This window comes from Desmodus rotundus, chromosome 1, assembly GCF_022682495.2.
Source record: "Desmodus rotundus isolate HL8 chromosome 1, HLdesRot8A.1, whole genome shotgun sequence".
NCBI classification, from domain to species: Eukaryota; Metazoa; Chordata; class Mammalia; order Chiroptera; family Phyllostomidae; genus Desmodus; species Desmodus rotundus.
This window is the reverse complement of record NC_071387.1, coordinates 78,285,075-78,301,151: the sequence shown is the minus strand read 5'-3', so window position 1 is coordinate 78,301,151 and position 16,077 is coordinate 78,285,075. Positions and strand designations below refer to the sequence as shown.

Here is a 16,077-nt window from a genome sequence, read left to right as displayed (position 1 = left end):
CAGGACGAGTCTCTTCTTTTAGGCCATTCTTCTAGTATCATCTTTTGATTAGTTTACAGCTTAAATAACAATAATATTAGCCTTTATAATTGTCCAATGTATTTACTTTTACCAGAGATCTTTATCTTCTCACAAAGCTTCATTGACTAGCTACTGTCCTTTCGTTCAGCCCTTAGCATTTCTTGCAGGGCAGGCCCAATGGTAGCAAATTCCCTCACCTTTTAGTTACCTGGGAATGTCTCAATTTTGACCCTATTTTTTAGGAAAAGTTTACCCAGGGGCATAATTTGTGGCTGACACTTTTTTAATTCAACACTTTGAGTGTATCAATTAACTGCCTTCTGACCTCTAAGGTTTCCAATGGCAAATCTACTGACAATCTTCCTGGGGGCACTTGTATGTCATAAGCTGATCCTCTCTTACTGCTTTCAAGGTTCTCTTTTGCTATGACTTCAGATTGATTGATTATAATGCATCTCACAGTTTATCTTGCTTGGAGTTCACCGAGTTACTTAGGTGTTTACATTCATGTCGTCCCTCAAATTTGGGAACTTCAGCCATTACTTCTTCAAGTAAACTTTCTGTTCCTTCCTCTCGCTTTGCCCTTTGGGACTCCCCCAATCCACAGATTGGTCCACTTTACGATATTCAAGGTCCCTTTTCACTTTCCAACCTTTCTTCTTTCAAGTCTTCAGACTTGATCATTTCAATTGTTGTATTGTCAAGTTTGCTGATTCTTTCTTCTGCCTGCTTTTGAATCTCACTAGTGAATTTTTCCTTTCAGTTACCGTACATTTCAGTTTCAGAGTTTCTTTTTGGTTCCTTTTAGTTTACTATTGCTATGTTGATATTTCCATTTTGTTCATTCATTGTTCTCTTGATTTGTTCACATTTTCTTTTAGCTCTTTGAGCACCCTGACGACAGCTGTTTTAAGATCTTTGTCTACTAAATGTACCATTTGGTTTTTCTCAGGGACAGTTTCTGTTCATTCATTTTTTTCCCCTTTGAATGAGTTATACTTTCCTATTTCTTTGAATATCTTGTGATTTTTTTTTTTGGAGAAAGCTGAGCATTTAAATCTTAGAATGCAGACAATTTCAAAGCAGTGTACCCCACGAATTTTTAGAACATAAAATAAACCTGATTATTTAGTCAGGGACACTGACCTCTCTTCCCTTGGATTGTTTAAAAAAAAAAAAAAAAATGAAAAACAAAACACCAACAGCCAACACAGCAATAGCTGCCTGGTGTGAATGAATCAAAATTATACCTATTTTTTTTGTCAGATCAGCAGAAAGTATATATATATATATATTTGATGTGCCACAGAATTTTAGTAGTTTATGTAAGCCATGAGATGAAAAAGGTTGAAAACTGTTACAACATCATAACTCTAGAGATTAGATGTTAGCTATTCCCCAGATTTGCTGGGTTTTTATCCCTAAGTTGGATTTTTCTTAACATAGGGAAAATATATTCCTGTCTTTAGAATCAACTATCTAAGAAGAGAAGAAAAGTTAAGCAAATCTTCGTGCATTCTTATAATGTATTAAATGCCAGGCACTATTCTAGCGGCTAAAAACAGCAATTTGTTAAAACATAACTCCACAAAGACAGCTCTCAAAGTCTGCTTTGTTCACTGACATATCCTAGAACCTACCAAACAGCAGGTACTTAATAGATATTTGATGAATAAATGAATACATTCCAATGTGATAAGCTTTCATAGGGTTACCTGTAAACAAATGCAATGTAATTTACTATACTTTTCATATGAAATTAGGGTTTTAAAAGCTGATTTTTATGTCAATCAACCATAAGGAGGTTTTAAGAAAAAAGTAATTTACAATAGATAAAAAAAAGGCACTCTGTAAAAAACAAAGGCATTATAATCTAAACAAGCATGTTTCCACACATATATACATGTGTCCACCATTCTTTTTTCCCTTAATACTTACCTGAGAATATGTGTGTTGATTTTAGAGGGACAGGGAGAGGGAGAGAGGGAGAGAGGTGGGGGGGGATGGGGAGAAACATTGATCAGTGGCCTCCCTTACATGTCCGAACTGGGGATCGAATCGAAACCTAGCTATGTACCCTGACCAGAAATTGAACCCACAACCTTTTGATGTATGAGACGATGCTCCAATCAACTGAGACCCCTTGCGAGAGCTGTCCACCATTCTTCAACCCATCCTAGAAACATACCTTTACAATGTACTGCAATGGCGCCCTCGGCACTTTCACAAATATCCAGAAATTCTTTGACAATCGTGTCAGTAGGGGTGCTGCCATCCGCAAAGAAAAGATCATAGTGATCGAAACCAGCATTTGTAAAGTGTTTGGCATTATACATCCGTTTATTCAGACGAATAATGGTAGTAACGTTGTGATTCTTGAAATAGGGAATGTAAGCCTCAGGAGAATGTTGGTGATAACCTACACAAAGAAATTACCAAATATTCTAAAATGCAGAAAGAAAACAATGGATAACAAGTTCACCTGTAATTGTGTGGAAACAGTGTCTAGACTGGGGATTGAATACCAATTTGATTATAACTGTAAAAAGACAAATGAAAAAAGTTAAAATCCAGGCAGAATAATGTACTGAAGTGATCAGGTACACTTGAGTGATTAAGGCCATCAAGCTTAATTTAACTCTTAGGCCTTTTGGGCTGGGGGTTGCAGGGGAACACAGGATGGATGGATACTTTCAATAACGAAACTATGCTGATCCCGTATTTTTGCATACCACTTTCAAGTCTGGTTCTTGAATGAGGTCCACAGAAGGCAATAAATCGGCCTGGTATTATCCAATTTAAATCTCCATTTTCTGCTTTCTGCAAAGGGAAGACCAGCACAAATAATTTTTATTCTTACTCTTGTCTCTACACCTCTTCTCAATTCAGAGTATCTGCAGAACTTCAAATCCATTGGCTGTAGTATGAAAGCTGTCTATAAATGACCATAAGACAGGAAACTAAAATTTAGCCTGCTATGAATATTCCCAGGGAAAAGTTAGTTCACTTCTCCTGGTCCTAACCACTTTCTTTTACAAGTGTTTTTTTGCTGGGATACTTGGTCTTTGGAAAACAGAGCTTACTACTGCTATCCCAAATATACCTAAGTACTTTGGCTATTTCATCCAAGTAAATTCTCATATAGCTGCGGCTAATTAATAAAAAGCAAACTTTTCCCTTATGAGGGATCTGGAAACTTCCTCCAATATGAGCAATCTTAACTCAAAGGAGAAAAAACTATCTAATTAAACTCCGGGCCTCTGAATATTTACTTTTCATGTGTAGAAAGACATCTTTCCATCCTGCTAGCCATTTAATAAGATGGTCACAGAAAAATTTTCACTAAACCACCAGGAAATTTGAAATTATAAATATAGTGAGATCACAGTAGGTATCTAGAAAATAAACTGAAACTTAAAACACTTTACTTCCTCTTATTAAGTCCTTTGGGTTATACTACCATAATAATTATTATAAGATAAATATAGGTCAAATTAAACAATAAAAAATAGTTACAGAAAGACTTGAGCAGGATGTAGGAGACTCTTGATAGTCAAGAAGGAGAGAACTAATGATGAAAATAAGATCAATTAGCTTTGCAAATGTGGTATGTACATGTGTACCTAAACCAAGGGTTGCTTGGTCTAAGACCAGGCAGGTAACCAAAACCAATTTACTTCACTGTCATAGAGAAGAATTGGTGAGCCCCTAGTCCATGCTAAAATGTCTAACCGGGAATGAGGTCAAGGGTTGCCAGGTGTTCTGATTTTGGAAGTGAAACCAGAAATGTGAAGTTTTAAACAAGAAACCTAAAGACTTCATTGAATTGCAGGTGAGTCCTGAATTCAGAGACGTTAACACAGTGGGGAAAACAGGCACCAGAGAATCAATGAAACACTCATACAGAATTTCTCAATACACTGTGGAGACTAAAAACCAGTCTGTGAGCTACCGTGTCTGCAGCCACCTAAACAGTGCCCTGGGTTTCACTGTAACTTCCCTGCAAGTAAACAACACTTGTGCGTGACCCTGCTACTTCCTGCCCACACCGGGATTTCTGCTTCGTGAGAGAGAAGCCGAGTAGTGAGGCATTACTCCTCAGTAACACGGAGGCACCACTAGGCAACACCTGGAGGGACATGCAGTGGTGTTTTTAGCAGTTTTGCTTACATAAAAAAGAAAGTATATTTTATTTTAAATATTTAATTTTATAAGGTGCTTGTCCTAAGTTGTAAGTCAACAGTGTAGTATGGTGATTAAATACATACTGTACTTTAGAAATGTATCGCTATTACAGGAAAGTAAAGGTAGGGTGATAGGGCGCACCCTAATGAGTCACAGACTATGCTTTACCTGTCGGTGCATCACAGGAATGACTGACTGTAACTATTCACCCTACTCATCAGTAAAATGGTTGTTATGCCTCCGAGTTTAAGATAGAAATTAACTGTAAAAGAACAGGTACGTGAGGATTCAAGACACGGGCTGCATAATGTGCTGCCTGTGAAATCGCTCCCCTGTTAGTGAGGATGTCTGCTCGAGAAAACCGCAGTAAGATAAAAAGGTAAGATTCCACGAGCTTTCTTGGCCAAAAAATACCTTTAGCATAAGCATCTAACTCATTATCTGGAGGGTGGAATAAATGGTAGAATCAAATTATCTTTCTTAAAAAACAAAACAGAAAAACAAAAATAACCACTGTGTTGAATGTGTCACAGACATCTGTGGTTTTTCCTGCCTAGACTCTCTTCTTTATTGGTTTGTGTGGCTTGATGGGGTGTCCCCAACACCCTAGCTCCTGGGATGACCAGTGTGTCCTACACCCAGCTCCCCTCCCCTCCCCTATCCCTGCTAGAAACATGCCTGCTTGAGTGCGAGGCATGTGATCTAAGCCAGGCCACTGGCTGTATAACGTGCTGCCTTGTGAAATCGCTCCCGTGTTAGTGAGGATGTCTGCTCGAGAAAACCGTAGTAAGATAAAAAGATAAGATTCCACGAGCTTTCTTAGCCAAAAAAGACCTTCAGCAAAAATCTCATTTTTTGGTCTCTGCTAGGGGGTTTACAAATATTATCTCATTTAAGCACTATATGAAAAGTCATCAATACTAAAACAATGTAAACTGAACATTAAAGGAAAGAGCCCAGGGGCACCCTCATTCACAGAGGAAGGAAGGCTGCATCAAACAGACTTCCCCACTGAGAACGGGGACTGCAGTAAGAGGATAAAGATTGGATTTTTTTTTTACTCTGTGCACATCTAAATTGTTCAATATTTTTTAAAACAATAATACTTCTGTAAGTAAAACATGAATAAAAGAATTAAAAACGATATCCTTGAAAACTTACTTCATAGTATTCATATTCATCAAGGTTGAATGAGTTGAAATTAAAGAAGCCATACTGCATTGCCTAAAATCCAAAGGAAAGCTTTTAAGAACAAAGATGCAAGTAAGGAAACAATTTCCCATCCAATTTCCTAACATCAGGAGGCACCCCTGAAAGAGCATTATAATACTTAGATTACATTTCATGAATAATTTTCAAAAGAGATGGGGTAGATATATCTTTTAAAGGCATCCATTATTTGGAAAATTAGTTATAACAACATTTCTTTTAATAAAAGTTTATGTCTTATTTTCTTTCACAATCATCCTAGCTGTGTAGAGCTAAATAATCAAGGCTTCAATGTAATCCCACTAATTGGCAAGATCAACACCACTCAGGGTCAAATATAATGCAAACTCAATGGCCCCTCAACAAATAATAGGAAAAAGATTAGTTCATCCTAGACAATAATCCCACAAAGTTCACAAATCTTTTCACTTTCAAATTCTTCTTGGATTAAGAGATTAATAATGTTCCCTCTACTAAAGACAGCCCAGAAATCAACTCTAAAATTCAAAATTTTGAGAAAATTTCTTCTTTCAATAAGAAAATATGTAAGTTTTCTCTTCACTTCCAAGTTGCAGTGAGCAGAGCATGCTAAGTGAAGTAAGCAGAGGATCTACTACTGAGACAAGGATGAGCCAGGGCCTCTGAGGAGTGTTCTCCGAGCCAGGCCGTAAGTAAGAACTGTCCAGCAACAAGGTAAGCATTATTAACTAATGTCACCGCAACAAACGGAAAAACAAAACAAAAAAATAAGGTAATCTTGGTTCAAAAGGGGCGAATTATAAACCCAGTTTTCAAAATTTACTGAAATACAAATGTCAAATATGAAGGTTACAATACCAAACAAAAAGTCCTCATTTTATGTAATGTAGCTATTTAAATTCTAATTCCAAGACCAAATTCATGATGAGTTTTATTTCCTTGAATTCCAAATACTCAACACATGTCATGATATTTGGACTAGAGATGTTCCTTATAATAAAATACAGTTTATAGGAAATTTCTATTCTTTGAATTTCATAAGACCCTATTAAAAATAGCACTAAAATGAAGACATAATTACATTTATAAATGTTTCAGGTATGCAATATTCTAAATCAGTCACAAATTAACATATAAATTGAAAATCAGAAGCTATTGACTCTTCAATAAAATTAAATATAGTGTGAAAAGTCTTTGACCTATAGTTCCTAATTAGATCTGCTTAAACAACAACAACAAAGCTAGGCCAAGAATTAACAATAGAAATGGCTATACAGTGTTATAGTAGACTATATCCTAGGCCCTTAAAGTCTTTCTGCTCTTTTAAAGGTGGTGGGAGTTGAGGGAAGGGAGCTCTAGGGTCAGGACCATATGCCTGCCAACATTAGCAGTTTGCTGGGGTCCATCTGACAAGGATTGTAACTGCAATCAGAAGAGATCATTTGCACCTGCTGCTCCACACCAGCTGGAGCCCACGACCTGCCTGAACTGAGGGCCTGATGGAGCTGCCCCACTGCATGTGGCAACTACCCTGGGCAGCTCCCCACATCAGAGTCACTGGACTCAAACCCCAAAGGATTAAATTTCATACCTTGATGCCTGATACAGGAAAAAAAGATATACTAATCAATCCCTGAATTTGTATACTAATTAGTCCTCTCGCTTTAATCCACAAAATTTCTGTCAAAATTCTTAGGCAACCACCATGTTTCAGTACACAAGAAAGCAAACCTGGGTTCCTTTTGCCTCTAAAAATGCAAGTCAAAAACTTGAGATATTGTTGAAGGCTTATTGATCCATGGGCTACTGATTTACAATTCTAGTTTCTTGTCCTGCCCTCACACGCAGAATAAATATCCAAGGGAGTGTTATAAACAAAGTCTGCTGTGTTACGTAACTCCAGGGGACCCTGTTCATTTGGAATGTCATATAAAGGGTGTTCCCTAGAGTCAACGAAAGCAAGCCGCCCTGGTTATAAAACACAGGCATTAGTTTAAAACAGCTGTAAGCCCTGGCTGGTGTGGCTCAGCTGGTTGGGCATTGTGCCGCAAACCAAAAGGTCACCAGTTCGATTCCTGGTCAGGGCACGTGCCTGGGGTGCAGGCTAGGTCCCCAGCTAAGGGTGTGCAAGGAACCACCCATCAATGTGTTTCCCTTGCACATCGATGTTTCTCTCCCTCTCTTTCTTCCTCCCTTCCTCTCTCTCTAAATATGAATAAATAAAATCTTTAAAATAATAACAAAATAAAATAGCTTTGAGCTCTGAATGATTGGCTCAGTCCCACACACCAAAAGGCTGCAGGTTCGATCCCTGATTGGGGCACATACAGGAAGCAACCGATCGGATATTTCTCTCCCCCCTCCCCCCCCTTCCTCTAAAAATCAATAAACATACCCTTGGGGAAGATCATTCATAAATAAATACATACATACATACATACATAACTTTGACAAAGCAGAAGTGGTCTACTTAGTTTTATATAAAACCTAGTAGCAAGCTAATGGGCTGTTCAAATTCTGTTGAATTAGAAATTGAAGGCTTGAAGACACAAAAATGAAGTGTTTGACAGTGTGTGATAAAAATGTAAATAGGATTGGTGGGAATCAGACCCATAAATACATACATCAAAGAGAACCTGGACATCAGTAATCTATTGTCGTTCTGTTTTTCTCTGAATAATCAATTCTGGGTTGAGAACCTAAATTAATTATACCTGTTTGTCCCCTATTGTTCAAGTGGCTTTTCCAATTCATGCAGGGCAGCTCTTAGATTCAGAATAAACTGTTTTCCAGTGTGGTATCATTCTAAGTTAGTGGGCAGATGGGATACCTCTGACATCATGCACATCTTGGAAGACCTCTGGGGAAGAAGGCCCAGCCAGCCTTGACCTGCACTTCATTTCTCCAACACACCAGGGGCTGCATCCTGCCAGTCACTTACCTTCTTCACCGCATGGAAACAGTCAAGAAGTGTAATGAAGAAATTGCAGCTCCCATAGGCAGCATCTCTGAAATCCCAAAAGTACAGAAACACATAGCTGGGTTAATCTTCTGCAGCATGCTGTCCTCAAAACAAAGCTGACTAGAACTTAAAGTCAAACATGTACTCAGAGCAAGTCTCGGAAAAAAGAAAAAAATTCTTGCTGTTTGGTTTTTAAATAAAATGTAAGCATTGTTATAAATTTTACTGCCATTTTTACCTACTCCAGTAGATATTTTTTATAGATGTGGATAAATAATAACCACTTGGAATTGAAAAGATCTCTCTGGATCATTTTTGGCTTTGATGGCTGAACTTCAAGAGTTACTAATCAATAATATGGACCCCTGTCCCCAAGAGCAAGGCATCTGAAGTTTTCTTCATACTGGAAAGAAAACTGTATCAAATCATTACCAGGAAAGATTGCTTTTCGATTCTGTGCACACATACATATATCGCTGTGTGTGTATGTGGCTGTGTGTACCTCCATTCATGCAAGAAAAAAAAAGGGTACTATTTGAAATACCATGTGCAAGCTAAAAAGTATTTTTCTCCTCTCATTATGCTTTTGCAATTTTTAACAGTTTAACTTGGGTAACTTCTTTTTGATTCCTAAAGACAAGTACCAATAAAATCACAGGAAATAAGGCATTAACTACCCTTAGTGGAATCACTCTACTCTTGGAAAGTGTTTAAGTTAGTTTGCAGACAGCTCTGCCCAACACTGGTCAATAATCTTACTACACATCTCTTAATATCAGTGAAAAATAAGGCCTCCTCCACTCCCACCTGCTTCTCCTTTTTGACTACCTTGAGCCATTACGAAGTGAAAGTTTTTGGAATTAAATAAGATAAAAATTAATATCACTATGCTCGTTCTAGACATGCCCAACAACTGCGCCTATCTGAATGGTAATTATTTGCCCCTAGGTGGAACACGACAGCAATTGGAGCTAACAACTGTCTGCCTTGCTTGGGTTTTCATATTGTAATCTTACCTGAAAAATTTTAATTCCTGTAGAACAATAAAATATTTTAAAAAGAGAAATGAGGATGAAAAAAAAATTATACGCTGGAATCCTATGTAATTTTACTGACCAATGTAATCCCAATAAATGCAATAAAAATATTTTTTAAAGTTCCAAATAAAAAAAATTGTATTTCCACAAATGTTAAGAATGTAGATGATTACAGCAACATGAAATTAAAAATGAGGAAAAGTAAGGGTACCACCGTCTCAGCTTAAACAGTTTTAGAAGATGTTACTGCCTGAAATGGTTAGAATTACTGAGGTATGAGGTATGTTGGCCTTCATGCAGCCTGCACATGAGGTCTTACAGCATGTCATTTTTGCTTTGTAAGCTTCTGAGTTAAAATGCTACTCCTCTAAAAGCTGGGAAAGGTCTCTATATTATCAATAGCTTGTTGACAATATTTAGGAAGCAGAAAAACAACATGACCTGCAGCAGGGATTCTGAGTGGGGTCCCTGGACCAGCAACAGCAGCATCAACCCAGCTGTGAGAAACAGCAGTTCTCAGGCTCCACCCCAGACCTGCTGAGTCAGAAGCTCCAGGGGTGGGGCCCAGTCATTTTTGTTGTAGCAGGTGATAGTTACATATGTTCAGTTTAAGAACCACTGGCCTATAAAATGAACATAAATACTTGTTTCATGAAATAACATTTTAAGAAAGAGAAGCTAATTTAAGAAAATGAAGTTCTTTACTCTAAGAGTAATCAAAATCAAAAGTATCAGTGGAAATACACTGAACTCTCAAGTTACATCCCAATGTTTTTAGCCATCTCTCCTCAGCTAGCTAGGATGATTATCTTCTTAACCGACTGATACTTCTTTTCCAATCAGGTTACAGCATGTTGATTCAATCTTTGTGACAACTTAATACATGCATTCAATGCATACTTTTGGAGAACTATGGGCCAAACCATGCTCTAGTCAATAATGATCACACAAGCTTTAATCTGGGCTTGGCTTATAGTTCTGCCTCATGCATCACACTACCTGAATAGACAACAAAAATCTTCCTTTACTCACTCATGTTTATCTCATTAACACCTCCTTCCTCCCACCCAAGCAATCAGGCCTCTTCCAAACAGCAGAATAGCAGCTATGACTTTGGGAATAAGCCTTTGAAGGAAGAAGGGGCTTGGCACTGTGATCATTTAACAAACTTAGAAAATCGGATGAGAATCAGTCAAGGTTTGCTTAGAAACTGCAAAACAATGACAAATACTAGTTTTTAAGAATAACAGCTTTCACACGAGACTGTATTCATAACAGCCCAGAAATGCAAATAGCCTGTTACCCATCAAAATGACAATGGGCAAATAAATTGTGACATATTCAAAGAATGGAATACTACAAAAGTAATTAAGAAAAAATACTGATACCTGCCACAACATGGATAAATCTCACAGTTGGTGTTTAAGAAGCTGGATTCCAGCTCTCCTAAATGCGTACTGTATGACTCCGTTTATGTAGCATACAAAGGCGAGGAAAACTAACTGACGGTGCTAGGAGCCGTAGCTTGAGGGGAGTTACTGACTGTAAAGGGGGTGCAGGGAATCTGCAGGACGCTGGTAACGCTCTGTACCTTGAACTGGAGGCCGGCTGCATATGCACAAGTAAAAGTTTACTGGGTTATGTACATAAGATTAGTGATTTAAAAAAATTGTAAGTAAGTTATACATCTAAAAAAGAAAAGTATGAGTGAAAAAATGTTAACCAAGGACAGGGCACCATGCCAAGTGTTTTATATGTAGGAGGTTACTTAACCCTAACAACCCCATTAGGGAGAAATAGCTGTCATCCCCATGGACAGATGAGGAGACTGAGGCTCATGTCTGTGAAAAACCAGAGAGATTACCAGCAGAGCTGAGTGTCGCCCTCCCACCTGTTTAATGTCAATAGCCAAGCTCTGCAACTGTGCAACACAAAAAAAGAGAGCAGAGACCAGCCCCGCCAAAAAAAAATCAACTAAGAAGCAAGAAATACACTAGGTATGTCAAAGAATAGAACTATATCCTCTTACAATAATCCTAATGTATCAAAAGAAAATATTGAACTATATTTTATACTATTTTTTTCATTTAGACGAGAAGAGAAACAGCTAATGATTCATTAAGAAATCATACACTGTACACAATAATATTGTAATAACTATGTATGGTGCCAGGTGGGTACTCAAAATATCGGGGGAACCACTTTGTAAAGAATTTGACTGTCTAACCACTGTGCTGTACTACTAAAACTAATACAAAATATTGAAATTAAACTGTAATCGAGAATAACTTAGAAAAAGAAATACATTGATGTGAACTCCGTGGTTGAAGAATTTTATCTAAGTTGAATTAAATATTGCTACGGAGCATAAAAGTTGTTAACTATAAATGAATGCTTTCCCTGCACAATCCCTTGTTAACATACTTTGTTGGCAGTTACATTCTATGAACTTGAAGTGGCAGGAACAAGAGGCCTTTATAACACAATTTCTTTTCCAAATATTATCAGGCTTTATCTAATCAGTAAGTTCTATAGAATAATAAAATAGGGTGAAGCACTAAACTTTTTAATCTGTTACAGGCTGATACTTTTGTAAAATACAATATAAAATACAACAATGTTGTACTATTACATACATGTGATAATCCAATAATCTTATCTTTGAAAATAAAAATGAATTATGAGAAAAGTAGAAATAAAAAAAACAAAGTATAAGCCCAAGTTCTTCTATTATTTGATTCCAGACATAAACACACTCTATTAAATTACTATAAAAGTCTCTAAACCTTTACTGTCAATTCCAGTATTTATCCCATCGCAGGCTAGTAACAAAACGTCCACAGTCTAGCCCTATTTCACAGGCCCCACACTGAGAAACAACGCCTGGATAAATCAAATGTCTGGCACCGTGACTGAAAAGATTCAAATTTCACAATCCTGAACTATTTCTAGCTAAGTCCTGTTTATTAGTTACTCCCGAGACCAGAAGCAACCGACCTTCATTCTCAGTGCCAAACTCCACTAATTTTAAACACAGGGATAGCAGCAAGCAATATATATTCTATTTTTGGCCCCCATATTTAAATGAACATACAGCTTCTTTTACATCAACAGTGTTTCCTGGAGTCTCACTTGGGTTAGGTGAAACATGAGCTTATTCATATTTCAGAACATTGCTATAAATTTGAAAAGTGGCACTATTATAAAGAATTAGCAATATAAAGGCTAAAGACCCCTGGCTGGTGTGGCTCAGTGGACTGAGTGCTGGCCTGCGAACCAAAGGGTTGCCGGTTCAATCCCCAGTCAGGGCACATGTCTGGGCTGTGGGCCAGGTCCCCAGTGGGGGGTACTCGAGAGGCAACCACACATTGATGTTTCTCTCCCTCTCTTTCTCCCTTCTTCCCCCTCTAAAAAATAAATAAAATAAAATAAAATGCACAGTTTAAAAAGAATAAAGAAGAGTTCTGTAGAACAAAATTATCATTGTCAATGTACCTGTCACTCAGGGACCAGAAACACAATCATTTTTTTTCCTAAAGAAAGTACACAGTGGTTGTTATATTTTAGGTGAGAAGAAAAACGGGGCACTTCCAGCTTAGAAAGTAACATCTGTCGCTTCCTACCCACCTCAAATAGAATACTTAAGACGGTCCATGTGCTGGGAGGAAAGGGGGTCCTACTGGGTTCAAAGTAATTCTTCCACTTTGCTAAATCACTAATATACAGTCTTGCGTGCAACATGGAACTGTCCTAGCAAATCTCTATTTTATGGAGTTAAGTCCACAGACAGTCCCTACAAAGTTATTTAAAGAGGAGATTCTACCTAAGGTTAGGGACACTCATCCCCAAACTTATCCACCATTAAGTCAGGTTTAGAACCTTACGTTTTAAAAGCAAGACCATACTTTCAAAATCAGGCATTTGTGGTATAGGCAACAATGCTGAACCTACTGATCTGTGAGTGGAAGAATAATGTAGTATTTGAAATTATCCATACAGCATGCACAGGTAGAATTATGTCACCTATTTATTATCTATTTGGCACCATGTAAGTATTTAGATTATACAGCTAAGTCAAGTATTTTGGTAAACAGGTAGAGAAACTTTTAGAACTTAATTTGATTTAAAGGAAAAGTTGTTTCTTTTTTTTTTAATGTCTTCAACACAATCATATGCTAAGTCTGGAGGGGGATGAGGACTCATCCCTTTGTGTGAGACATTGCTTATCTGCACCCTCCACGACACAGCTATTTGGTTTTTCTAGCAGTGTTGTTACACTAGCAAACCCACTATCTGTGCTAGCAGTGTCCCTGGGAAAACAGGGTTCATTTTTACCCCAAGAAATTAACTCCTGACTAGTAGGAAACTTTATTTCATAACTCCCCAGGAACCAAACTGCTCTGTGGAAGTTTTGAGTCCCATAGTCTAGGATTCTCATCCAATTATTCCATCAAGGGGAGTGGTTCTCAGGTAGGAGCAATTCACCACCACCACCACTACCACCTCCAGAAACATCTGGCAATGTCTGGAGGCATTTTTAGTTTTGATAATTGTGGGGATGCAGGCATCCTTGGCATCTAGGGGGCAAAAGCCAGGGATGCTGCTAAACACCCTACAATACATAAGACAGCCTCCACAACAAAATATCAGTAGTGTTACCGCTGAGTAACCTAAATCTAGTGTTAAATACACCCACCCTAAAATGACTATTTACCAGTCTTCCTATTTCAGAAACAACTACATCAAGCTATTTCTGGCAAGGGCCTGATTAAATGAATCTACCATATCATTCTTATATTTACCTGAAAGGGATATAGGATGTATCTCCAAACATTAATATTCTATACGCTTCTTCTGGAGTTCTCCCCAGATATATAACCTACATTTGAAAAGAGAAGAAAAAGGCAATTTACTTCTAAATGCAGATGCAGTGCTGTCACTGCGAAGTTTCGTAGTTTCGAGCCGGTCAGCTACGCCTGGTTCTCCAGCCTTCCCAAGGGTCCTTTGAGCCACCCAGTACCCTGTCGGGGAACCCCTTTTTTCAGTGAATCCCTTTTTTCGTTTAAATCTGCCACAGCAGACTGCAAGCAAAGGTTTCTCTGCTTGCAATAAGAGCGGTGACCAACAGCTTTCCATAACAACCTTTTGTGGTAAGAAGTACAGTAATTTAAAAACAGATTTCCTAAATCAAGATGTTAGACTGAGCACATGCTTTTACCTCACCCCCTTCCTAAAAATCCACCAAAATGACAGCAAACGAGTATGTGGGGGATGAGTCTGGGGGATGGCTTGGGAGATGGGGACCAGGTAGAGAGGGACACACCAGCAGAACAAAGATCTTAACTGTACAGATGAGCTTCTTTTTCTTCAGAAGCACGCTACGCTTCAATTTAAGTAGATTCTTTAGCATCTGAGGTCCACACCTGCTATTTACTCCCTGCATTTTCAAAACTGTCTTGTTTCTTGCCCTGACATTTTTGACTATGTATGCAATTTTTGATCTGCGAATCCCTTTCTCTCAGTAGTTTATAGATGCTGTTCCACTGTCTTCTGATTTCCAGTGTTGCAGAGGTATTTTACCAATATCATTTTCCCCTCCTCCTCCTGCTCTTAAGTAAGCTGTTGTAGAAACTTGGAGCTGAGCACTTCACTGGCCCCTCTTCTAAATAAGTCACCTCATGCCCCAGTAAGTTTGCCTCGGCCTTTCTGACCCTCGATCTATCTGAAGGCACAAGTCTTTTTCCAGCTCAATCTTCCTGCAGGGCAGGGCATTTGCAACTCATGAATGGGGGGTTGGGAAGGAGGCAGCAAGCATTAGACTGGGCACATATGCCACCAGTATTAGATTCAATTCTAAAGCTTACTTTGGGATGATACATTTTAAATGCTGAGTAGTGTAAGGAAATCACTGAAAAAGTTACCGAAGTTTTATCTCCATTATTTATTATATGAGCTGTTTCCTCCAGCAAATGGTAAGCGTTCTGAAGGGGGGAATCCACATGGTATGTTTCATTGTAACTCTCGCTTTATATACTATATGTGGACTCTGATTCACTGGCTTTAATTCATTGAACCTAAATCTATACAAAGGAAGATTTTAAATAACTCATAAAAAGCTGATATAAATACATCATTGGATTAAGAGAAATTATACAAATCCGAGACCCAGCAAGGATATTGGAAACTTAGAAAAGGACATATCTGAAAGCAGGTGACTTAGCCTCCAGAGGGCATTTTGCCGATTTTCTGTGTGAAGACTCAAATGGAAATTTTTCTCAATATCTAGCCTGTTTCTCAATATGATTTCACCCCTTTTACCCCAAGTATTGCTTAGTTATCTACTACCAAACAAATTTAAAAGTACACTATTTGTGATCCCTAAGATTGTAGTTTATCATGAACTAACCACAAGGTCATCTATAATCTCACTCAACATATTGTATTTATCTGTGTATTACCCCACATATTTTGAGCATTAACCTATTAATTGACTTTCTATTTTATTATTATTTATTTGTAAAAACAGTGTAACAATTCTTTTATGAAAAAATTGTTTTTGAATATTAAATCCAGCTCCCCTCCTCAATTTATTCATTCTCTTCTAGTCTCCAACATGCACTCCTTTCTCATCAAGTCTTTTCTTCATTCTACTTTGGGACTTCCTAGCAGACCCCTTCCAGAAAA

At 37.9% G+C, this 16,077-nt stretch overlaps 1 protein-coding gene across 6 annotated transcripts in view; it reads right to left on the bottom strand.

Moving 5' to 3' along the window:
- CDC14B (cell division cycle 14B) overlaps nucleotides 1-16,077 on the bottom strand; it is a 91,887-nt gene that overhangs the window by 21,977 nt on the left and 53,833 nt on the right. For all 6 annotated transcript variants that reach the window (XM_045193656.3, XM_045193657.3, XM_045193658.3 and 3 more), the window contains exons 5-9: nucleotides 14,196-14,272; nucleotides 8,336-8,402; nucleotides 5,368-5,430; nucleotides 2,754-2,841; nucleotides 2,210-2,440 (exon numbers count right to left, since the gene is read on the bottom strand). In XM_045193656.3, coding sequence (XP_045049591.1) covers nucleotides 2,210-2,440; nucleotides 2,754-2,841; nucleotides 5,368-5,430; nucleotides 8,336-8,402; nucleotides 14,196-14,272 — 526 coding nt within the window. The remainder of the gene's footprint in view (nucleotides 1-2,209; nucleotides 2,441-2,753; nucleotides 2,842-5,367; nucleotides 5,431-8,335; nucleotides 8,403-14,195; nucleotides 14,273-16,077) is intronic.